Here is a 24,907-nt window from a genome sequence, read left to right on the forward strand (position 1 = left end):
TTTAAAATATTTTGGAACTTATAAAACTTGAAGTATTTAAAACAAACAAAATTCAGTTTGTATCTCCATCAGCATTATCACAAAGATCAACAAAATTATTTTTGGAAGAGCATTATTACAGTACTTCTAGGAATTTCTCATCAATGACTAGAGCAATAATAAATTCTTCGCCAAAAATATGCACACAAAAAAAATCTATTTCCACAAACTTAACCTTCTTGTCACATTTTTTTCTACTGATAGCCTACACTTTCATACTTCGGAACGTTATAAAGCATCCTTCACCTAAAATGTGCCCATCAAACAATTTCTACCTGTCCTTATTTCAAGGTCTATCACAACGCTACTCCTGTCATGAAGTCTTTTAAGAGTTCCCTAAGCAATCCTGATATCTTACTCTTAAATTTTCAAACCCTTCTCTTAATCTACCTTGAATAACATGATACTATAACCCAATACTATAAGTAATCAGAAGCTATACTTTGGCAAAATATATATAGATAGTATTCAGGTGCTGGAAACTTCAAAATATAAGTTTAATTAAAATTCTTGAGACATATAAAGTGTTTCATGATACTTACATTACATTCTGGCAATTTCCCAGTCAAAATGTCCTCCACTCTGATTGAGACATCTTTCACTACTATCCCACTTCTTGCATGTTTGACACTAATCTTGAAACTGGTAATTTTGCCATTTGGTTGCTGAGGTAAATACCAAATCAGGTTTACTGCTGAATAGTTAAAGGCTTCAACTGTCAGATTCACCACTTTTCCTGGAGCTGAGGAAGTAAGAGAGATTAAAGGGAGAAAAATGCATTGTTATAAAACTTAGAATGGCATTTATACAATTTTGGGATATTAATTTCCTGGGTTATATAAAATTAAACATACAATATATTGGGGTAAATCTACTTGGTTGAGATGGTTTAAAATATATTTAATTAACTTTTGCCTAAAATAAGGACCTAGAAATTAGGCCCATAGAGTTGTGTTTAAGAGGCAAATAAGCTTTACTTTAGGATTATTTAATCAACACATCCATTGATAAACTATTTCAAATATGTCTGAAAAAATCAATTAATAGTTGTTTATGAATATATAAGAAAACCCTGAAAAATAAATCTCTTCTTGAAATTATTTTGGAATTATATAGATTCTTTAGATAATTTGAAACAAATATCTGACCATCTATACTAAAAAACATTTCTGGAATATATCTAAATATCTAGTATCTAACATAAAGTTGATACCACTCAATTGGTGTGGTTATTACATTTTTAGATTCCCTCAAAATTCACTTTCATTCAGAATTCATGATATTTTATCAATTATTAATAATCTTCAACAATATTCATCAGTACACTATTTTAATTGAGATGAGACAAACAAAAGGACAGAATGAAAGAAAATGATGCCCATTAATTTTAAGATAAATGATACAAAACTAACAACTATAGTAAATAATCAAGATGCTTTAGAATATTAAACAAACATGAGAAATCACTAATGAAAGAAATAAAAACAAAACAAGATATTTTGGGTAAAACTTTAGAAATGATAAGAGAGGTTCCTAGTATTAAGATACCAGAGAGATCCAAGATGGCAGTGGGGTAGGTAGAAGCTACACTCACTTCCTCCCAGGACCAAGCTGGAATTACAACTAAATTGTGGAATAATCATTCTGAATAACCAACTGAAGAATAGCTGAAGAGAAGTTTTACAACCAAATGTTCACAGAAAAAGCCATATAATTACTGGTAGAAAGGGCAGAGATGTGAAAAAGTCTGGTCTTGCTCTTCAGGGGTACAGCTGTGGTTCCAGAAAGATATCTCAGTTTTGGGGAGGAAATTCCCCTGAGGAGCACATGGTCTAGAAAAAAGCCAGACTTCTAAGCCCAGAGCACTAGAACCAGTAAGAGGTACCCACCTAACATCTGCCTATGAAAAGCAGCTGGGTTTCTGTGTGGCACAGAGAGAAGGGAGTGTGTAGAAATACAGGTGCCCTCTGAAAGAACCAACACACAAAATTTTGTTCATAGCCACTCACCCAGGGTTCCTGCAGAGAGAGGGAAGAGCAGACTAATGTCACATGAGGAGAATCTTGGGTTTGAGGCTCTGGAGAGGAAGCTGGAGGGACCACCACCAGAAACCCTGTGCTGAGTCACTCTACTGTATGGCAGATACCATCTTTCTTGGGTGGAGCACTCTGCTCCCTGTGGTATCAGCCTGGAGGAAAGCAATAGCCTCACACTCTGGACTCCCTTTTGTCCCACCCTGTGGAGCTTATGCCTTGCTGTGGAATACAGCCAGAGGCACTTTCAGTGACTAGCCTAACAGGCAGCAGACAGGCCAAGGCATGCCAAGGTAAAACTAATAAGGGTGACTTTGGACTTTTGTGAATCTTCCCCAGGAGCCAATACTAGTAAAAGCTAACCTTGGTGTGTAATTTGGTCCTTTCCATGTATACCCACAAACTATGGATTACTTTTAGTTCTAAACAAATTACCCAGGAACAATCAAAGGTAGTATCTTATGTTCGACTACACTAGAGTCCCACCCAAGAGGCCTAGAACTGACACATATAGTGGCCAGCTTCATAAAACATCAGAGCAGGATCCAATTAGCTTCATCATATCCAAAGGGTAATCTCAGCGGGCACCAAACTGTGCTGAGGCAAATTCAACTTTGTATGGTTAGCACCTGCACAGAAGCTCACATGTGTGGTCAGGGTTGAGCCTCCCAGTTATCCAGCCTGAGTGTCAATCCCATGCACAAACAGGCCAATAGCATTCAAGACTCAATTACAATAGGAGAGCCCACATAATCCACAATAAAACAATCCTGGAGCACCTAGCTCAGATGATCAAGGAGACTGCACCACCGGTCCCCAAAGGACACATAATATATAAGGCCACCTACAAATGGGAAGTTATAACACATCTATCTAATACATAGAAATAAACACAAAGAGGCAGCCAAAATGAGGAGGCAAATAAATGGGTCCCAGGTGACAGTCCAGGAGAAATCTCCAGAAAAAGAGCTAAATGAAATAGAGGTAAGCAATGTATCAGATATTAAGTTCAAAGTAATGGATATAACCATGGCCAATAGCATTGAAAAGAACATAGAAACCATAAAAAAAAGTCAGAAATCAAGAATAAAAATTCTGAAATGCAGAACACACTAGAAGAAATAAAAAGTAGATTAAATGAAGCAGAGAACTGAATCAGGAATTTGGAAGACAAGGAGGAAAAAAACACCCAATCAGAGTAGGGAAGAAAAACATAATTAAAAAAAATTAGGATAGGTCAAGGGACCTTTGGGACAGCATGAACTGTAACTACATACACATGACAGGGATTTAAGAAGGAGAAGAGAGCACAAGGGATCTAGAACTTATTTGAATAAATAATGACCCAAAACTTCCCTAACCTGGTGAAGGAAAAAGACATGCAAGTACAGGAGGTGCAAAGAGTCAGAAACAAAATAAACTCAAAAGGCCCACAGTAGGATACATCATAATTAAAATGTCTAAGGTTAAAGACAAGTGGAGTACCTTAAAAGCAGCAAGAGAAAAGCATTTAGTTAGCTACAGGGAGCTCCCATAAGACTGTCAGCAGATTCCTCAACATAAACATTTCAGTTCATAAAGAACTGGCATGAAATAGTCAAAGTGATGAAAAGTAAAGATCTAATACCAAGACTACTTAACCCAGGCTATCAGTTAAAATTGAAGAAGATATAAAGAGCTTTCCAGACAAGAAAAAGCTAAAAGGAGTTTGTTAACACCAAACCAGTTTCATAAGAAATGTTAAAGGGTCTGCTTTAAGGAAGGAAGGAAGGTAGGAAGGAAGGAAGGAAGGAAGGAAGGAAGGAAGGAAGGAAGGAAGGAAGGAAGGAAGGAAGGAAGGAAGGAAGGAAGGGAGGGAGGGAGGGAGGGAGAGGAAAGGAAAGGAAAAGGAGGGAGGGAGGGAGGGAGGGAGGGAGGGAGGGAGGGAAAGGAAAGGGAGGGAGGGAGGGAAAGGAAAGGGAGGGAGGGAGGGAAAGGAAAGGAAAGGAAAGGAAAGGAAAGGAAAGGAAAGGAAAGGAAAGGAAAGGAAAGGAAAGGAAAGGAAAGGAGGGAGAGAAGGAGGGAGGGAGGGAGGGACAGGAGGGAGGAAAGAACAGAGAAAGAAAACAGAGTAACGTAGTTAAAAAAATGGCAATAAATATATAACTATCACTAATCACTGTAAATGCAAATGGCTCAAATACTCCAATCAAAAGACATAGAGTAGCTGAATGCAACAAAAGCGAGACCCATATATATACTGTCTACAAGAGACCCACTTCAGAATGAAAGACAGACACATACTAAAATTAAAGGGATAGAAAAAGATATTTCATGCAAATGAAAATGAAAAAAAAAAATCTGGGGTACCAAAATAGACTTTAAAAGAAAGGCTAGGCCTTGGCTGGTTGGCTCAGTGGCAGAGCATCGGCATGGCGTGTGGAAGTCTTGGGTTTGATTCCCAGCCAGGGCACACAGGAGAAGCGCCCATCTGCTTCTCTAACTTTCCCCTTCTCCTTCCTCTCTCTCTTTCTCCCCTTCCTCAGCCAAGGCTCCATTCAAGCAAAGTTGGCCTGGGCTCTGAGAACAGCTCCATTGTCTCTGCCTCCGGTGCTAGAATGGCTCCGGCCACAACGGAACAATGCCCCAGATGGGCAGAGCATCGCCCCCTGGTGGGCATGCTGGGTGGATCCCTGTTGGGCGCATGCGGGAGTCTGTCTGACTGCATCCTGCTTCTAACTTCAGAAAAAAAAAATACAAAAAGAAAAAAAAAACAAAGGCTATAGTAAGAGTCAAAAAGGAAACTAAGTAATGATAAAGGGAACAATCCAACAAGAGGATGTAACCCTTGTTAGCATTTCTGCACCCAACATAGGAACACCTACATATGCAAAGGAAATCTTGAATGGATATAAAAGGAGAGATCAACAGTAATATAGTCATAGTAGGGACTTTAACACACCATTGACATCAATGGATATATTTTCCAGACAGAAAATCAAAAAGGATATGGTAGCCTTAAGTGACACATTATCAGATGGATTTAGTTTATATCTTCAGAGCATTTTACCTCAAAGCAGCAGAATATACATTCTTTTCAAGTTCACATGGAACATTTTCTATGATAGACCACATGTTAGAACACAAAAGAAGTTTGAAATCATATCAGGCATAATCTCCTACCATAACAATATGAAACTAGAAATCAATCACAAGAAAAAAAACTGAAAAACACATGAAGACATGGAGGCTGAATAACACATTACTTTAAAAAATGAATGTATTAACAATGGGATCAAGGAACAAATCAAAAGCTACCTTAAAACAAATGAAAATGAGAACACAACAACCCAAAATCTAAGGGACACAGCAAAAGCAGTCCTAAGAGGGAAATTCATAGCATTAAAGGCCCTATTTCAAGAAATAAGAGGCCCTGGCCAGTTGGCTCAGTGGTAAAGCATCAGATCATTGTGTGGATGTCCCAGGTTTGATTCCCAGCCAGGGTACACAGGAGAAGCGACCATCTGCCTCCCCACGCCTCCCCCTTTCACTTCTCTTTCTCTCTCTCTCTCTCTCTCTCTCTTTCTCTCTCTTCTCCTACCCCCCTGCAACAAAGCTCAATTAAACAAGATAGCCCCAGATGCTGAGGATGGCTCCATGGCCTGCACTTCAGGCACTAAAAAAAATTGGCATTGGTTGCAAACAGAGCAAAGGCCCAGGTAGGCTGAACATCACCCCCTAGTGAGCTTGTCAGGTGAGTCCTGGTCAGGGTGCATGTGGGGAGTCTGTCTCTGCCTCCCCTCCTCTCATTAAATTTAAAGAAAATAAAGAAGTGAGAAAAATTCTCAAACAAACAATCTAACTTTACACTTAAAGGAACTAGAAAATAAAGAACAAACAATACCCATTCTGAGTAGAGAAAAGGAAATAATAAAGATGAGAACAGAAAAAAAAAATGAAATAGAGTCTACAAAAGCTACAGAAGATCAGTGAAACCAAGAGCTGATTCTTTGAAAATATAAACAAGTTTGATAGACATTTAACCATACTTATCAAGAAAAAAAGAGAGAGGACTGAAAATAAAATCAGAAATGAAAACGGAGAAGTAACAACTGACACCAAAGTAATACAAAGGAACATAAGAAACTTGTTACAAGAAACTATATGCCAACAAATTGAGCACTCTAGACAAAATGGAAAATTTCTAAAAACATGCAATCTTCCAAAACTGAATCAGGAAGAATCAGAAAATCTTAATAGAAAGATTACAATTAGTAAAATTGAAGCAATAATCAAAAGATTCTCAACAAAGATTCTCAAAAAAAAAAAAAAAGTCCCGGACTGGATGGTTTCACAAGCAAATTTTACAAAACATTCAAAGAAGAGCTAACACTTATCATTCTTTTTTTTTTTTTTTTTTTCCATTTTTCTGAAGCTGGAAACAGGGAGAGACAGTCAGACAGACTCCCGCATGCGCCCGACCAGGATCCACCCAGCATGCCCACCATGGGGTGACGCTCTGCCCACCAGGGGGCGATGCTCTGCCCATCCTGGGCGTCGCCATGTTGTGACCAGAGCCACTCTAGCGCCTGAGGCAGAGGCCACAGAACCATCCCCAGCGCCCGGGCCATCTTTGCTCCAATGGAGCCTTGGCTGCGGGAGGGGAAGAGAGAGACAGAGAGGAAAGCGCGGTGGAGGGGTGGAGAAGCAAATGGGCGCTTCTCCTGTGTGCCCTGGCCGGGAATCGAACCCGGGTCCTCTGCACGCTAGGCCAACACTTATCATTCTTAAACTATTTTTTAAAAATTCAAGAGTAGGAAGACTCCCAGCTCTATTTATGAGGCCAGCAGTATCCTAATATCAAAACTATAATAGATAAAAACACTATAAAGAAAGAAAATTACAGGTCAATATTTCTGATAAACATAGATACTGAAATCCTCAATAAAATATTAGCAAACAGGATCAGGCAATTCAATCAAAATCATCATATATCATGATTAAGTGGAATTTATTCCTGGGATGCAAGGTTTGTACAATATCTGCAAATCAATAAATGTGAAACACCACATAAACAAAATGAAGGCTATAAACCACATGATCATAACACCTGTTGCAGAAAAAGCATTTGATATAATCCAGCACCATTTATTATAAAAACTCTCAACAAGGCCCTGGCCGGTTGGCTCAGCGGTAGAGCGTCGGCCTAGCGTGCGGAGGACCCGGGTTCGATTCCCGGCCAGGGCACACAGGAGAAGCGCCCATTTGCTTCTCCACCCCTCCGCCGCGCTTTCCCTCTCTGTCTCTCTCTTCCCCTCCCGCAGCCAAGGCTCCATTGGAGCAAAGATGGCCCGGGCGCTGGGGATGGCTCTGTGGCCTCTGCCCCAGGCGCTAGAGTGGCTCTGGTCGCAACATGGCGACACCCAGGATGGGCAGAGCATCGCCCCCTGGTGGGCAGAGTGTCGCCCCTGGTGGGCGTGCCGGGTGGATCCCGGTCGGGCGCATGCGGGAGTCTGTCTGACTGTCTCTCCCTGTTTCTAGCTTCAGAAAAATGAAAAAAAAAAAAAAAAAAAAAAAAAAAAAAAAAAAAAAAAACTCTCAACAAAATGAGAATAGAGGGAAGATACCTCAACAAAATAAAGGCTATATATGACAACTATACAGACAACATCATACTCAATGGGCAAAAACTAAAAGCTTTTCGCTTATGTATAGAAAGAAGACAGGGATGTCCACTTTCACCACTTTTATTCAACATAGTACTGGAAGCTCTGGCCAGAGCAATCAGACAAGAAGAAATGAAAGGCAGCCAAATTGGGAAGAAAGAAGTGAAACTGTCATTATTTCCAGATGACATTATACTATATAGAGAGAACCCTAAAAACTCCACCAAAAAGACTACTAGGGGATTAGATACAAAAGATGTGGTACATATATACAATGGAATACTATCCAGCCATAAGAAATGATGACATATTGCCATTTACGACAATATGGACAGACCTTCAGAATATTATACTAAGTGAATAAGTAAATCAGAGAAAGCTAAGAACTATATGATTTTACACAGAGGTGGGATATAAAAATGAGACTCATGGACATAGGTAAAAGCGAAGTGGTTACCAGAAGGATGGGATGGGGACGGAGTAAAGAGGGACAAATATACAGTGACAAAAAATGATTTGACTTTGGGTGATGAGCACACAACACAATCAATAGTTCAAATGCTATAGAAATGTTTATCTGAAACCTATGTACTCATTGATCAATGTCACCTCATTAAACTTAATTTCTAAGTAAATTTAAAAACAACAAAACTACTAGAATTAAAAGAAATTAAGTAAAGTAATATGATACAAAATAAACACTCAAAAATCAGTGCCATTTTTATATACTAAAAATGAACTATCAGAAAGGGAAATTAAGATTAAAATATCCCATTCATAATTCTTTCAAAAAGAATAAAATACCTAGGAGTAAATTTAACCAAAGATGTAAAAGACCTGTACTAGGAAAATTATAAGACACAGAAAAAATAAATTGAAGAAGACATAAGTGTAAGTAAAAGCATATACTGTGTTCATGGATAGAAGGAATTAACATCATTAAAACGTCCATACTACCCAAAGCAATCTATAGATTCATTGCAATTCCTATCAAGACAGCAATGGTGTATTTCACAGAACTAGAACAAATATTTCAAATTTATACAGATCCATAAAAGACCCTGAATAGCAAAAACAATTGAGAAAGAAGAACAAAGATGGAGGTATTATGTTATCTAACATCAAACTATACTACAAAAGCATAGTAATCAAAACAGGATGGTACTGGCATAAAACCAGACATATAGCTCAATGGAACAGAAAAGAGAACCCATTAAAAAAAACCAGTGCCTTTATAGTTTTGTATATAGTCGATTAGTTTTTGACAAAAGAAGCAAAAACATACAGTGGAATAAATATAGTACTATATATTTAATAAATAATATTGGTAATATTGGGCAGATATTTGCAAAAAAAAATCAAACTAGACCACCTATTTATACCACACAGAAGAATAAACCCCAAATGGATCAAAGACAACTATTAGACTTAAAATCATAAAAATCACAGAAGAATGAATAGGCAGTAATATCTCAGCCATTTCTCATAGCAATAATTTTTTTTTTTTTTTTTCTGAAGCTGGAAACAGGGAGAGACAGTCAGACAGACTCCCACATGCGCCCGACTGGGATCCACCCGGCACGCCCACCAGGGGCAACACTCTGCTCACCAAGGGGGCGATGCTATGCCCATCCTGGGTGTCGCCATGTTGCGACCAGAGCCACTCTAGTGCCTGAGGCAGAGGCCACAGAGCCATCCCCAGCGCCCGGGCCATCTTTGCTCCAATGGAGCCTTGGCTGCGGGAGGGGAAGAGAGAGACAGAAAGGAAAGCGCGGCAGAGAGGTGGAGAAGCAAATGGGCGCTTCTCCTGTGTGCCCTGGCCGAGAATCGAACCCGGGTCCTCCGCACGCTAGGCCGACGCTCTACCGCTGAGCCAACTGGCCGGGGCTGCAATAATTTTTTATATATCTCCTTGGGTATCAAAAAAATAAAATAAAAATAAACAAATGGGACTACATCAAGCTAAAAAGCTTTTTCACAACAGAGAAAACCACTGACAGAATGAGAAGACAACCCACTGGATGGGAGAACATAGTTGTCAATGATACATTTGATAAGAGATTAATATCTAAACTTTATAAGGAATTTATACACTTCAACACCAAAACAAACCCCAACAATTCAATTAAAAAATGGCCAAAGAACCTGAAGAGACTCTTCTCCAAATAGGACATACAGATGGCCAAAAGGCATATGAAAGATGTTCAATCATCAGAGAACTGCAAATTAAAACCACAATGAGCTATCACTTCACACTTGTCAGAATGGCTATTATCAACAAACAACAAGTTTTGGTGAGGATATAGAAAAAAGGGAACCCTCCTGCACTGTTGGTGGGAATGCAGATTGGTACAGCATTGGTACTATGAAAGCAATATGGAGTTACTTCAAGAAATTAAAAATGAAATACCTTATGACCCAGTAATTCCACTCCTGAGAATATATTCAATAAAGCTTGAAACACTAATTCTAAAGAATATATGCACACTTATATCCATTGCAGTGTTATTTATGATAGCCAAGATTTGGAAGCAGCCTAAGTGTCCATCAATAAATAAGTGGATAAAAAAGCAGTGGTACATTTACGCAATGAAATATTACTCAGCTGTAAAAAAGAAGAAAAGCTTACCCTTTGCAACAACATGGATGGACCTGGAAACCATTATGCTAAGTGAAATGAGCCAGGCAGAGAAAGGCAAGTATGTACCTTATGATTTCAATCATATAGAATCAGATAAACAGAATGAACTAATAAGCAAAATAGTGACAGACTCTTAGATACAGCATGGTGAGGGGTGGGTGGAGAAAGCCAGTGGAGGGGACAGTAGAGTGAATGTGCAAAAATAAAAGAAAAAAGAGAGAAAAAAATCCGTGGATATGGAAAACAATGTGGTGATTTCTGGGAGGAGTATAGGGGGTATAAATGGTGATGAAAGGAGAACTTGACTCGGTGTGGTGAACACATAATACAGCATAGATGATGTGTTGAAGAATTGTGAAACATATAATTTTGTCAATCAATGTCATCCCAATAAATTCAATAAAAATTTAAAAACAAAAATAAAAGTAGACCCAAACATGCAATATCTTTTTAAAATTAATTATATAATTTCATCACTTAAACAATATTTAGTGAGAAAGAGGATATTTTTATTAACTTGCTTTAAATTAATTTTTTTCTCAATAAAATCTGTGTTTTCATTTTGAGCCAGAAAGCAACTGTATGAATTCAATACAGAGATTTTTAAATGCATTTTTTTCTGCATTTCTAAGAATACACTGAGTTGGAAATGAAGGTGCAAGAGTTATTTTTAATATTGTAAAGCCAAAATTAATTCTATGTTTACCTGAAATAATGTTGCATGGAAGTTGAAAAGTTGAGCTTTTGTGCTAATGGATGGAATATTAGCTCAATATGGTATAACTGGTTACCTTTTACACTCCCCCAAACAGTATTTTTATTTATGGGGAAAGAAATTACTCCTGATTGAATAATAATAAACTCACAGAAATTTTCCTTAAATCTGGGTTCTATGCAGTATGAATAATAAAAAGAGTATTTTGGGGGAAAATATAGAGATCACTATTCTAAGTAAATTTAGATTTACATTACATTTTTACCTCTTTACATTTACCAGAAAAAGAAAGGAAGAGGAGGAGGAGGAGGAGGAGGAGGAGGAGAAAAGATATAGCAAGATGGATTATGTAGATTATGTAATTATGCAATCTACCTGAGAACACATAGCCAATGAGAAATAGTGAGATACCTACTCCAAGATTATCACTGCCTCCTAGAGTTTCTCTGGTTTCTCCCAATCATAATTTGCCAGGACAGTTAATATCTCTAGAAATGATGCAGATAGCAGAAGTATGGGATATATAAAGTTCACAAAGATCAGTGTGGCTGGAGTAGATGGAGGAGGGGAGAATGGTAAGAGATGAGGTTTGAGAGAGGAAAGAGCATACAGAGCCCGTTAGGTCATGGGCAGGACATGGTCTTATTCTGAACCATAGAGAAGCCATGTTAAGAAGAGAGAAGTAAAATAATCTGGCTTGTGTTTCAAAAGATGACATAGCTCTTGTAAAGAGAGTAAACTCTAGGCAGGTAAACTGGAAAAAAAGAAAACCAATAAGGAGACTTTTGATTGTTCAGGCAGAAAATAATAATAGGTTTGAGTGATTAGCAATAGGAGTGAGATTCAAGCTGCATTCTGATACAGTGCTGGCGGCATTTGCTGATAGAATATAGTGTGCCAGTCAATAACAACTTCCAGATCTTTCTGCTCTGTCACTGGAAGAAGGAAGCTGTCTTTAATTGGTTTGGTAATGACTACATATATGCTTATGGCTTGATGTTAACAGGAAAATGCAGGATATTAATGTGCATAAGTAGCACAAGCCTACTTTCATAATCTAAGTTATATAGAAATACATTCATGGGGGGAGGTGAGGAAGACCAGCTGGAAATGCACCAAAATGAGAACAGGATTTTCTTTTTTTTTTTTTTCATTACAGAGCAATAGATAATTTTTATTGCACTTTTTTTCCTGGGTTTTTTTTTTTTCGGTTTCCTAATTTTGCTTTTATAATCAGACATAACAATATATATTTTAATGAAAAAAATGAACCATTTTAAAAATTAAAATAATTAAATGATCCTGCTATTGAAAATTTTATGCATTTTAGCATCAGATATTTTATATATTTAATGACAAAAAGTCATAACCAAGTTAATTCAGAATAAAAGATGTAAGAAAATTACCACTTTCTGCAGTTTGGAAGAGAAATGGGTCACTAAACACACCAATGCCAGCGCTGTTTTCAGCAGCAACCTAGAGTAGATCAAAAGAATTATATTCCAGCTTTTTATTCTCTAAAAAGAATCTGAAATAATAAAACACTGACTTGTCTTATTTGTCAAGTGGTAAGGACATTTTCCTTCTAATTCCTACAATCCTCCCAAAGTGTGAGGCACGTACAGACCTAGCCCATATTTACATTTCCCCTAGGGATATATTTGCAGCATAGTTTGATTCAACACACTTCTCATATTTCTAATGAAAAAAATAATCAAATTTTACAGTCTGTTAATAGTAAAAATAACAATTGTTATTCATGGGCAACGTCTATGCACCAGGAAATCTTTGAGTAATTTAAAAAATCTAATTTTAGCCATATAATCAAAACATGAGGTATTGTTGTCAATAATCCATGTATTAGAAAACTGGTTAAGACAGGTCAAGTAACTTGTCTGAAATCTTACAGAAATAAGTAGTAGAACTAGAATTCAGCTGAAAATGTGCTTATTTTTAAAATTCAACCTCTTTCTACTATAGTCACTCTACACAAGACACTACAATTATTTCTGTATCATAAAAAAAAAAAAGACCATAGCTATTGTATCCAGCTTTAGGGTTTACAATTTAATCAGGCAAATAAATACTCAGGAAAACAATTTTTAAAATAAGTAGGTCTGATTAACCATTTGGACTAAGGACTCTACACTTTAAAAGACAGAAAAGTTGTTTTTGACTTGGAAAGCTATTCAAATAAATTGGAAAAGGCAGAGAAAGTGTCATAAAACACATCAAGACTCTTAAGGTCTTCCAAATGCCATGACTGGAGTCAGACTCCCTTGGTTTAAATTGCAGCTCCACCAATTCCCAAATGAATAGATTTGGTCAATTAAATAAGTTGTTCTAAGTCACATTTCCCTTTACTTTAAAATGGGAATAATACTGTATCTATGTCATACTGAGGACTAAATAAAATAACACCTGTAAAGTACTTGACAGGATTTTCCCATTATAATGTAAATTTAATATATGAAATTTGAAGATATCAAATGGAGCGTGCCAAACCCCCTTTGGAATTCTGCAATGGTGAACATTTATTTGAACAGTGTAAAGGACACACCATGATTTATAAAGGGTGGGATGGAAAGAGGAATAAATGTTTCCCAAAAGGCCTAAAATAAGAGATATCAAAGGAACAAAAAGTCGAACTCCATAAAAATAGATCTAAGCAGAACTAGGTTGGCTAAATCTCCTTGCTGTCAACAATAGCTTCTTTTATCACATTGAAATTTAATCATTGTTCATTACCTTCAACCAGATATTTTAACATATAAATTAACCTGAATCTTTTGTTTATAAAGAAATATCTGTAGTGTGTCATTTTCAGCTGTCTGTTAGTAAAAGGTTTCTTATTCTTTAATATATCTTTCTACAATGAAATGACCATCACAAATCTTTGATTTTGACCTCTGTATCAGTAAAAGTTTGTTTTTTACTTTTCTCTTTTGGAGGACCCCTACTATTGATACATGCTCTCAAGGCTCTTTTTATGTTCGTTGATTACACAAAGGCAATCTTTTAATTGTAAACATTTTCATATGACCTAATTTAAGAGGGCTTTTTAAAAATAGGTTCTTCTTTATTGAATTTTTAAGTAAGATACCAAGTTTTGGCTATTAAATATTGTAAAGGACTAAAAAATTTTAAAGTACAGATAGTAAATCATGAGGAAACATTGGTGAAAGAAACTGATTTATATTCATGGTTCTTCAAGAAACTGGGTCATTAGAAACTTTCATTTTATTATCCAATATTTCAATAACAGACATACAAATACAATAGGATTAAGAGAAAAATAACAAAGCTAACCTTGATTTTAATTTAAAAGTAGCATATTTTCACTTATAAAACCTAAATTATTTAAACTTGATTTATTCTTTTGAAAAAGTCCCTAAGCTAATGCTTTTGAAAAATAAATTACATATATGCACATAAAAATGAAAAAGGCTGATACATTTGTTTGTTTTAAAAGCCCAGATGGGCACTGAAGCCGTGACTCAAATGATCGTTTTTCAGGCATTTGTTCTGTTCAGTTGTAAAGGCTTGGCCAGGTGGGGAAAATTCCTTCACTTTTAAAACAGATGATTTAGCCAGAGAGAAGGGGGGTGTGGAGTATGTAGAGTTTGGGAAAGGCGGGGAAAAGGGGAAGGGAAAGAGACTTTGCTTGGGGTGATGGGCACACAATGCAGTGTGCAGATGTTTTATTTAGTTGTACAATTGAAACCTGTATGGTTTTGTAAGCCAATGTAATCCCAATAAATTCAATTAAAAATAAAATAGATGAAATATTTTAATACAAAATACAATTAACAAAATAATTACCTTAATTTCATATGTTGTTCCAGGATTTAGATTAGTAAGAAGAACTTCCAGACTGTCTGGCTTTGCTCTAACTTGTGTATATACTGTTTGCATCCATGGACAGACTTCTTTATATTTCACCATGTAAGATATAATCCTTCCATTTGGATTAGGTGGTGTATTCCAAGACAGAAGAATCCCAGCAGATCCAACTCTTTCTCCAGCCAAGAAGACTGGAGGTCCTGGTTCTAATTAAAACAAAACAAAACAAAACAAACAAACAAACAAAAAACATGGTGTTAAAAGGTCAAACAAATATTGTATTTTCACAATCACTGGCCAAAAAAAGTATTTACAAATGTAGACTCTTGAAGTTCCCAATGAGTAACAGTCTCTGAAATGTGAGTTTATCCTCCCTAGAACTTTGCTACCAAAGAAAAATAAAAAGATTAAGTGGCTTTGGAGAATACCAAAACATTCTTTTTTAAGAATGTAAAAAATGGAATGCTACTAAATACTACATGCCAAATACAGTTTTAATGCCAGATTATTTTCCAAAGAAACTTACTTATGCCAGGCGTGCACACAAAAATAAAGAAAACAAATAGTCACACAAAGTGAAGAATTCTTCCTTAGCAAGTGAAGTAAGTTTATTTTAAGGCTGGGTGCTATTGAAATATTACCACTAACAGTCTCTGATACACTTCACAAGCAATAACGGAATAAAAATCTTTAGTTGTGGAAAGAAAAGGAAGCTAAAGAACCAGTACCACGTAGGTTCTAAATAGATCACTTTCTTAAGTATATATTTTGCTTTAATTACCAAAATGTTTTTATGCATAGAATGTACATACTGCTGATATAAGTATTTCTATCCACAGAATTATACTGGCTCCAAATACTTCATTTAAAAACAAAGTTAATTGAAAGCATATACTCACTCGTTACATTTGTTGTCACTGTTCTGCTAACGGGTGAGCTGAAGGTTGTTGCAGAAATGGAAGAGATGGTTACATCATACCTAGTGCCAGGAACAGCATTGGAAACATCAACCTAGAACACCAAAAACAAATAAGAGCAATAAAACTCTTCCTGGAATACAAGAAAGCTAAAATAATGACTGTATCACAATCAGAAAAATAACTTCACTGTAGAACTCTGCAGTTTAGAATAGCCTAAGTTTCATATTATTGTAAAATAGAAACGTGTTCTGTATCACATAATTATTCACCAAATAAAAACTTACCAAACATACTGCAATATCAAACACTAAATCAGTATTTCTACCTATGCTGGTTCATTGTCACAAGAAACAACTAGTTAAGAGTCCAGAAATCCATATCCCCTTGCTTAGCCCTAGTTTTTAAGAGTGGAACTGAAATACCTGTGTCTCTGAAGTTCCAATAAAAACTAAAAAAATAATGATAAGAACATCCATCATTATTACATTTTTCAGGCAGTGGAATCACATTGATGGCTCTAGAGAGACATGTTGCCTGCATTAATGATTTAAAGACAGATCCTCCTGGCAAGTACACAATTAATGAGCCTGGATTACTCAATAGCTCTGCCCTTTCTTTGTTAAACTATTCATGAACCCTTGGATGGCTGGCTGTAGGTTCAGGGTAGACTTAAAAAAAAAAGGCATAGTCGTTTCTAAGGTAACAGTCTACCGATGCTGAAACTTACACTCATCAATTGGGCTTCAGATGTTTTTGTCTTCCTCTTTTGCTTCTAAAAATTCTCAAAGGAGTAAGCTTTCATGGTGGATGAGTTTCATAAGTAACTTTCCTAATAGGGCCAAATATAAATGCAAGTTGGCTCAGCAAGTATGATAATGAAAACTATACCTGATACTCTCCGCCTCCAAGATCTCTGATAGTAACAAAGCCACTGTCAGGAACCAGATCCACATGAAACCCTTCCGCCCGGCCAGAGAGCAGGCTCCAGTGCAGAGAAAAGGAATGCGCAGAAATATTAAAGGCTTCAAGTTTCTCGGGTTTTTCCGGTTCTGATATTGAAAAATAGAGGTTTGAAATAGTTATTCTCCTGAAGATGCAAAGAAAAAATGAAAATCAATAGTCTGTGGGTCAGGTCTCAAACTAATCACATTGTCAGAAAGCACCGAGTCCTTAAATTACGTTTAGCTATACTGAGGTGTTAGACTTGCTTATCTTTAACAATCGCTAATTTTAAAGTATAATTATCAGAAATATCAATTTTAGGTGTCTGTTTCTGGGGTACTTTTTACCCACTAAAATCTGTTGGTGGACCACATTATTTTTTAAAGCTAGGTTCTCATAGAAAAATTGAATCATTTTATAGCAAAGTAAGTGCAAACTATTTATCCAATTACCTGGATATTTACCAAATAGAAGACAATTAGAAAAAATATAACCAAAATGTGCCACGTTTTTTTAAAGAGTGCGAAATTCTGATAAATATTTAGTTAGGTGTTTCTTTTAAAGGAAAGAAATGTTTTCAAATAGGCAGAGGAAATATCATCATTCTTAAACAATAAGTCCTAATTATCCTAATTATTTCCACCATTATTTTCTACCTTTGCTACCTTCATTCCCAAAGTTTGCTTACACTGCCTGTACCTCTTTGAGGGGAGTTTTGTACATAAAGTTCTTCTGATTGGTTGCCAGTGAGTCAGGTTTTCACTCTGCTTTATCTTTAGTGCAGCTTTTAGACAAACTATATATGGGAAGGAGAGAGATTATGAAGCCAAGCAAGTGAAAACATACCTGATACAGACCCAATTTAACACTATTTCCAAAAACAGGGGTCTGGATTTAATACCTGAACTCCACTTGTCATTGTAAAGCCTGCCCACGCCCCTCCACCCCCTGCCCCAAAGACGATTTTAAATGGATATAATTTTTTTAAATGTACATTTCTTTAAAAAATTGGTAATGGCACACTGCATAAAATAAAAACCTTAATGTAACAAGTCAATTTCTCTTTTTTGAGGGGAAAAGGGAGACATTTTTAGAATGATTTTTCCGTATTCCCTTTGAAAACTTCCTTCAATGCAGTGGTAGTCAACCTGGTCCCTACCACCCACTAGTGGGCATTCCAGCTTTCATGGTGGGCGGTAGCGGAGCAACCAAAGTATAAATAAAAAGATAGATTTAACTATAGTAAGTTGTTTTATAAAGATTTATTCTGCCAAACTTAGCAAAAATCCAACATAAAGTACTTGGTAAGTAATTATTATTATATGCTTTAACTTGCTGTAACTCTGCTTGATAAATTTTATAAAGTTACTTCCCTACTTTATAAATCACCATTACTGTGGGCACCGGTGGGCAGTTAGAAAATTTTACTACTAACAGAGATACAAAAGTGGGCTGTAGGTATAAAAAGGTAACTACCCCTGCTTTAATGCTTATAAAGCTTCTCTAGTATTGTACCTGAAACTAATATCAACCGATTAACTTCCACCATGACATTTCCAAAATTACAGTCATTCTCTCAGCATCATCTCCAAATTGTCCATGCAGTGAACACTGCAGTTTACAACTCTTTAGAAATACTGTAAACCTCAAGATAAAAGACGAGAGAACTACCCAAGTTTGTGATGGGTACAGTTCCTCTGTTGTTCATGGCTGCTGGCATTCTTCCTGGGTCATTCTGCACATATTTTTTATCCTTGGTATTCTGAGACTTGAGAGAAAAAAACTTGATTCTCCTCACCAGCCCTCATTAAAACAGACAAAATTCTAGTACGACAGAAGTCCAATTAACTATTACTAACACGTACTGGTTTACATAAGGGTTAAAGCTGTTTTTCAAGGGTTCAAGGAAATAAATAATGATCATGAAAACATAGATGAGACACTAGAAAAAGACCTCAGTTGAGACTTTGTAAGAAAAAGGAAGATCAGAGCAGTAAAGGTCTGCTTACTGAGATGGTGGTAAGATAGGGTGCAGTTTCCTGGACTGTGGTTTAAGATTACACACTGAAGAACTCTTGGCTAAGGATGGAGCATGTCTCACCAAGAGGAGGAAGAATATATTTGTCTGGAAATTTGCCGATCTGATCAGGAAGAAAGGCTTGAAAACATGAAGACAGTTTGGTAAAAACCTTTCAAAGCAGAGTGGATAGAGTCCCTGAAAATGGACAAAATTTAGAGTAACTGAGAAAAACCAGCCTGAGTTTCTGAGATCACATAAGAAAGTAAAAACAGTCTGATTAACATGCAGGCCATAAAAAAGGTTTTAGATTTCTTTCTTTTCCCTGAATACAATGAAAATTTATTTTAAAAATTTTAAGCAGGAGAGTAATCTGACTTGTTTTTATCATTTTAAAATATCACTCTGAGATGGTATGTGAATTGTGCATGATTTGGAGAGAAGCAAAAATGGCAGTGAAAGGTCAGCAAGTGGGATATAGTAGGAGTCAGGGCAAAGAGGAGTGAGGCTCGCCCTCAGAAAAAACTAGTGGAGGTGGAGCTTCAATCTTGTAAGAGTGTGGCTTTCTGGATATGAATTGGAATATTCAATTCCACATCGGCCTGGCATGTGGAGGTCCTGAGTTCGATTCCTGGTCAGGGCACAGAGAAGCACCCCTCTTTCTCCCCACCCTTCTCACTCTCTCCCTCCTCCCCTCCCGCAGCCATGGCTCAAATGTTTTGAGCAATTTGGTCCTGGGTGTTGAGGATGGTTCCATGGCCTCACCTTAGGCACTGAAATAGCTTGGTTGCTGAGCAACGGAAGAGTGGCCCTAGATGGGCAGAACATCACCCTATAGGGGGCTTGCCGGTGGATCCCAGTCTTGAGGCACATGTGGGAGTCTGTCTCTGCCTCCCTGACTCCCACCTCTCACTTAATAAAAAAACAAAACAACAACAAAAAAAAAACTCCTTATCCTTTTGCAGATATTACCAGGATCAAAGGATCTTTTCAACCACGCTTTGGAGCTAGCCATTCTCTTTCTGTGCAACCACATTGTTTGAACATGCTTCCATTACTTTACTTATTAGACTAATACTATGTGTTTCCTTGCTTCTTCACTTCCTAAGACTATGCTTTTTCATGTGTACAGCACATAGTAGGGCATCAAAGACAAAGATCAAGTTTTTAGGAATTTGGATAATACCCAAATCAACACTTGATTTCACTAGCTAGACCTCTAATCTGATGTGAAGCTAAGTGTAATATTGGCCACATTTATTGAGCACTGACTATGTGCCAGATACTGTTTTATCCAATTTACATATGTTATTTCAAAAATCCTCAGAATATTCCAGCAAAATAAGTATTTTTACCCTCTGAAATATTCTATAAACTGTAAATTTTCAAACTTTAAAAAAATACATTGAAATTTTATCTTGAGTCCTGGCTGGATGGCTCACTTGGCTGGAGTATTGTCTTGCAATGCACAGGTGGCTGGTTCAGTCCTTAGCTGGGGCACATACAGAAACAGATCGATGTTTCTGTCTAAACCTTACCGCCTTCCTCTCTCAGGATTCAATAAAAATAAAAAATTAAAAAAACAGAAAAAATAAAGTAAAAAAAAAAGGCAACAGAAATTTTATCTTGAACAGTACAATACGCAATATAAAAGTGAATTTTAAGAATATCAAAAAGAATATGTATACCTGCAACAACTCTGATAAATGTTCCAGATCCTTCTACATTGTCTTTCACTCTGTGTACTGTGATGTTATATATTCCACCAGGAGTCAGATCTGTAACTGTGTACTCAGTCATCATTCCCCAAATGAGATATTCTTGTGCAAATGTTCTGTTTGATATATAAATCTTATAATGAGTAAAGTTGGTCTCTGTTGGATTCCACATTAAATTTGCAGAAGAAGTATTCACAGCTTTTAATGTTAAGCCGCATATCTTAGATGGTTCTATTGAAAAGGTAAATTATATGTAAATAAAATTGTACATGTACATAAAAATATAGCAAACATGAATAATTTAAATATCTATGTAATAATCCTTAGATTTATTCATGTGTAATGTCCAACATGTTCAACTTTACAAAAAGAAAAAATTGAACATTTTATACACATATGTATATATGAGTTTTAAGTGGCACATTAACATTCTCCCCCATTCCAAAGTATTTTCCCTTAATCAATCATAAATCACTTCGAATAGTCATTTTCTTAGACTTGTGTCTCCTGAATGCTCATAAGCTTATAACCAGAAGTATTTTTATATGATATAATTACAGGTTTATCAGCTACTGCCTAGCAATTAGCTAATGTTGAGTGAAGCTGAGACAGAACAAATAAGTTAGAGAAGCAGTGAAGAACCACGTAAGGGCATTTTCAAATGTGGTCTAGTTACATCAAAGTTTTTTATATAGTCTTATATCACTGTCTTTCAATCAGCTCATTGATAGAAGTAATGTTGTTTCTTGCCATATTGGTCCCCACTGAGATGGGAATCCTACGGACTTTACAATCTTTCATAAGAACTGTTGATAACAAATACCTTAACTCTTCCCAACCCCAAAACATTATAAGACTGATATACAATAAATTTACAAACATCAAGGAAAAGAAGCATTCTCTGTTTATCAAACTCTACCTCAGGAGAAAATAAATTATGATTATATTATTATGAAATATAGTGTTTGTATGTATATATATACATGCATATATATAACATATATACATGTTCAATATATATGACATACATGATATCTATACATACATACATGTTGACTTCAGCATTAAGAAAAGACTATAGTTCCCAATACATTTATGCATACAAAATTTTTTAATTCATATATTTTTGAGCAATCTTTTAACATATTTTTATGATCATCATTATTATTCTATTATCAGACTTTTGATTTTTAAAACTATGAAGCAAAGATTTTATTTATAATCTATCCTTACTTGTAGTCACTTTTTTCATTACAGGTACACTGTAATCTTTCCCTCTAACTGTCTTCACATGAAACATGTAATCCACACCAGGAGTCAAATTCTTTACTTTGGCTTTGTTGCCATAAGCAATAACTTTAAATAGCTTTTCCTTTCCAGGTGTCATAAAATAAGATACCTAGAAGAAGGAGAAATAAATTTATGCTTTTCATGGTTTAAAAAGTGTGTACTTAGCACCACAGTCACATAAATTGCTACTGCAAAGTAGGGGCCATGACCCTTGCTATCTTGACCAAGTAGTAATTTGACACTAGTTAAGGCTGAATAACAGTCAAGTTTACATAGAATATGCACAGAAGACTGAATCAGAAGTTATTCACTGAATAACCAATAGTCTCAAACTGTTCTTACATTTCATTTATGAAAGTTCTGATTTTAATGTGTATATGTATATAATAGATACACTACATAATAATTGGAGCCTTTCCTATTGGTCGCCTGAAAGCAAAATATATTATTTAAAGATGCATACTCACTTTCCCTACTTCAAGTAAGCAGAAGACAGAAGAGAAAGCTGGTCCTACAGAAGTCCAAGTCCTGTGTTTCTGGCCTAGTGGAAATACCATGACGTTTTCCTGGCTGCCCACGAGGTGGGAAGCAGGGCTTCTGCTCACACCCATACTCCAGCTATATGAGGAGGCCCCATATATGTCACCACCATAAGCTGAGTGCCTGCTAGAGAAAATAACACCTCCTAGTAGGTCACAACGTAGGCAGCAGACTTTTTGCTCATGTGTTGGTCTCAGAAAAAAAAAATGGAAAGAGAGAACAGAAGAGAAAAAAAAAGACTCTGTATAAATTTGTACACCAACCTTTGCCCTGATAAAGGTGCCAGGGTCTCCAATGGGTCAAGTAGGACCAGAGAAGGTGGTCAGGTTTGAACTCTCTTCCCAGTGACCCACCCAAGATGCATGGCCTGTGTGCAAAAGACCCTTACAGCAAAAAGTGGCAGGATATAGTGCCACAGCAAAAAATTGAGGAGAGTTAAAAAAAAAAAAAAAGTTGAACCAGAGCTGGTCTGTCATATCAAGGAAGTGGGCAGTGCAGATAACCCCAGGGACTTCCAGAGAACTCATGCATCTGCGTCAGGAGAGAGCTAGTATTTGGAGAACTTTTAATCAGATGCCACTGAAAGTCAGGCAGTGTCAGGGGAGCAGACAAAACCAGCAAGAGAGAGAACAAAAATAGACACTGGAATAAAGAAGGCACCTCAATTATTTGTTAAATAAGTGAATGATAAATGTCACACTCCGTGCCAGCCCACCTTTTACCATAACCTGAGTCAATCAATTATTCATTCAGACTTTGAGAATCGCATTGCCATTAGAAATTTTCAGTAATCAGATAGTCCCAACACTGTGAAGATGTTTTTATTCATTAAAGGCTACTTATAACAATCTTTACTCCTCCTTACTCCATGTTTTATGTTTTTAAAACAGAAAGATATTCCTAGAAGAAATTAATCATACTAATTTTATAAATTATTTTTAATGTATTACGTTCTAAAAAAACATTGCTATGCTGTAGGAGTCAAATTTTCTGAGCAGACACATTTATCGCAGTCAGGTGGGAAGAGTGTTTGTTACTGGAGGAAGATAATCATGAGGTCTAGAAGCATATCAATGCTTACTGATTTATAAGGTGTCACTGACAATTACCTTACATGTCTGGTGTATGAAAAGATAAGAGAAGTGAGTAGAATGCTGAGTACTTCTGGTCTGAAAAAGGACGGTAAGAGAACATAACATGTAATAGCAGGAAAATATTGTCTTCACAGAGTGCTAAATTAAGACATACAAAGAGTCATATAAAGGTGTTAATGAAGGGGTAGACATAAAGAAATTGTTCCCAATGATAGAATTATAAAAATAAGTGAATTTTTTAAAACGCAATTTGAAGAACAGAGATTTATTACCCAAAGTATGTGCACTACATATGCTTAATAGAAACCAAAAGAAGAGAACCTCATTTGTGCTTTATTTTTACTTTTAAAACATAGTTGGAAGATCTGGAATGATTAATTTTAAATGATGAGGAAAATGATCCCAATTATACAAGTACACTCTGCTAAGCAACCAGGATACTGTTGCTTAATTCATTAAAATTTAACAGATAATCTCATTGGTTGAGTAAGACTAGGATAACCATTAGTAATATAATATAGTTAATAAAAAATAATCTGAATCCTAAAGATAAATATGATCCCTTAAAATAAATTCCACTTAATAACAGCTATATAATGTACAGTCTCTGAAAGAAATGTGTTCATTCATATAGTAAAAAGTAATTCTATGGTTATATATTTTATTCAGCAACATGCAATTGCATGACCTCTGTTAACCCCAAAGAAAGATTATTCTTTGGGCATGTGCCTTGAAATCATGTGAATCAGGACAGAAAGACAAGTGTAAAAAATGAGGAGCTTTTACAATTAACATTTAAAATGCTTAGTTTTTTCACTAGAGAATACCTACACTGAATATAGGAATGAATTGAATCATTCTAGAAGGATAGAATTTTTCATAAATAATTTATTATTCAAGATGCCCCTATCATTGAAAGACATTTACAAATAACAGATAGAATGCTCACTCCTGACTTTGTGAACTTGCTAGTGTAGAATATCCTCTCCTTTCCATGAGTCTGAATCCTACTCACTATTAAGAGTTCAAGTTCCATCTTTTCTTGATAATTATGTTCAATATTGATATCTTCCTCCATTGTCACCTCAATCATTTATGGGAACACGGGTATGTAAAGTTTTATTTATTCATTAAATATCTATAGAGTATCTATTACGGGACAAGCATTATTCTATATACAAGGAGTACCATAGTAAATAAGACAGAGAAGGCTTTGATTGCAGGAAATTACATTTCTAGTGGTGGCACCTAACAATAAGCAACTCAATAAATAAATGAGATAAATCTGTGACACTGTGAGTGAGCAGAAAGAGCAGTTTTCTTTAGACCTGTTAATTAGAGAAGAATATGAGGAAATGATATTTGAGCTGTAAACTCAACAATAGGAACAAGTTAACCAAAACTGGAGATAAGATACCTATGCAGAATGAAAGTCAAGCACAAAAACCTTGCAATGGTGATACGCTGGAG

At 36.1% G+C, this 24,907-nt stretch overlaps 1 protein-coding gene across 2 annotated transcripts in view; it reads right to left on the bottom strand.

Moving 5' to 3' along the window:
* The window catches only part of PTPRQ (protein tyrosine phosphatase receptor type Q), a 270,501-nt gene that overhangs the window by 210,383 nt on the left and 35,211 nt on the right, over positions 1–24,907 (bottom strand). For both annotated transcript variants that reach the window (XM_066368486.1, XM_066368485.1), the window contains exons 9-15: positions 21,747–21,912; positions 20,484–20,744; positions 16,725–16,885; positions 15,816–15,927; positions 14,896–15,122; positions 12,480–12,549; positions 582–781 (exon numbers count right to left, since the gene is read on the bottom strand). In XM_066368486.1, coding sequence (XP_066224583.1) covers positions 582–781; positions 12,480–12,549; positions 14,896–15,122; positions 15,816–15,927; positions 16,725–16,885; positions 20,484–20,744; positions 21,747–21,912 — 1,197 coding nt within the window. The remainder of the gene's footprint in view (positions 1–581; positions 782–12,479; positions 12,550–14,895; positions 15,123–15,815; positions 15,928–16,724; positions 16,886–20,483; positions 20,745–21,746; positions 21,913–24,907) is intronic.

Source organism: Saccopteryx leptura, chromosome 2 (assembly GCF_036850995.1).
Source record: "Saccopteryx leptura isolate mSacLep1 chromosome 2, mSacLep1_pri_phased_curated, whole genome shotgun sequence".
In the NCBI taxonomy this organism is placed as follows: domain Eukaryota; kingdom Metazoa; phylum Chordata; class Mammalia; order Chiroptera; family Emballonuridae; genus Saccopteryx; species Saccopteryx leptura.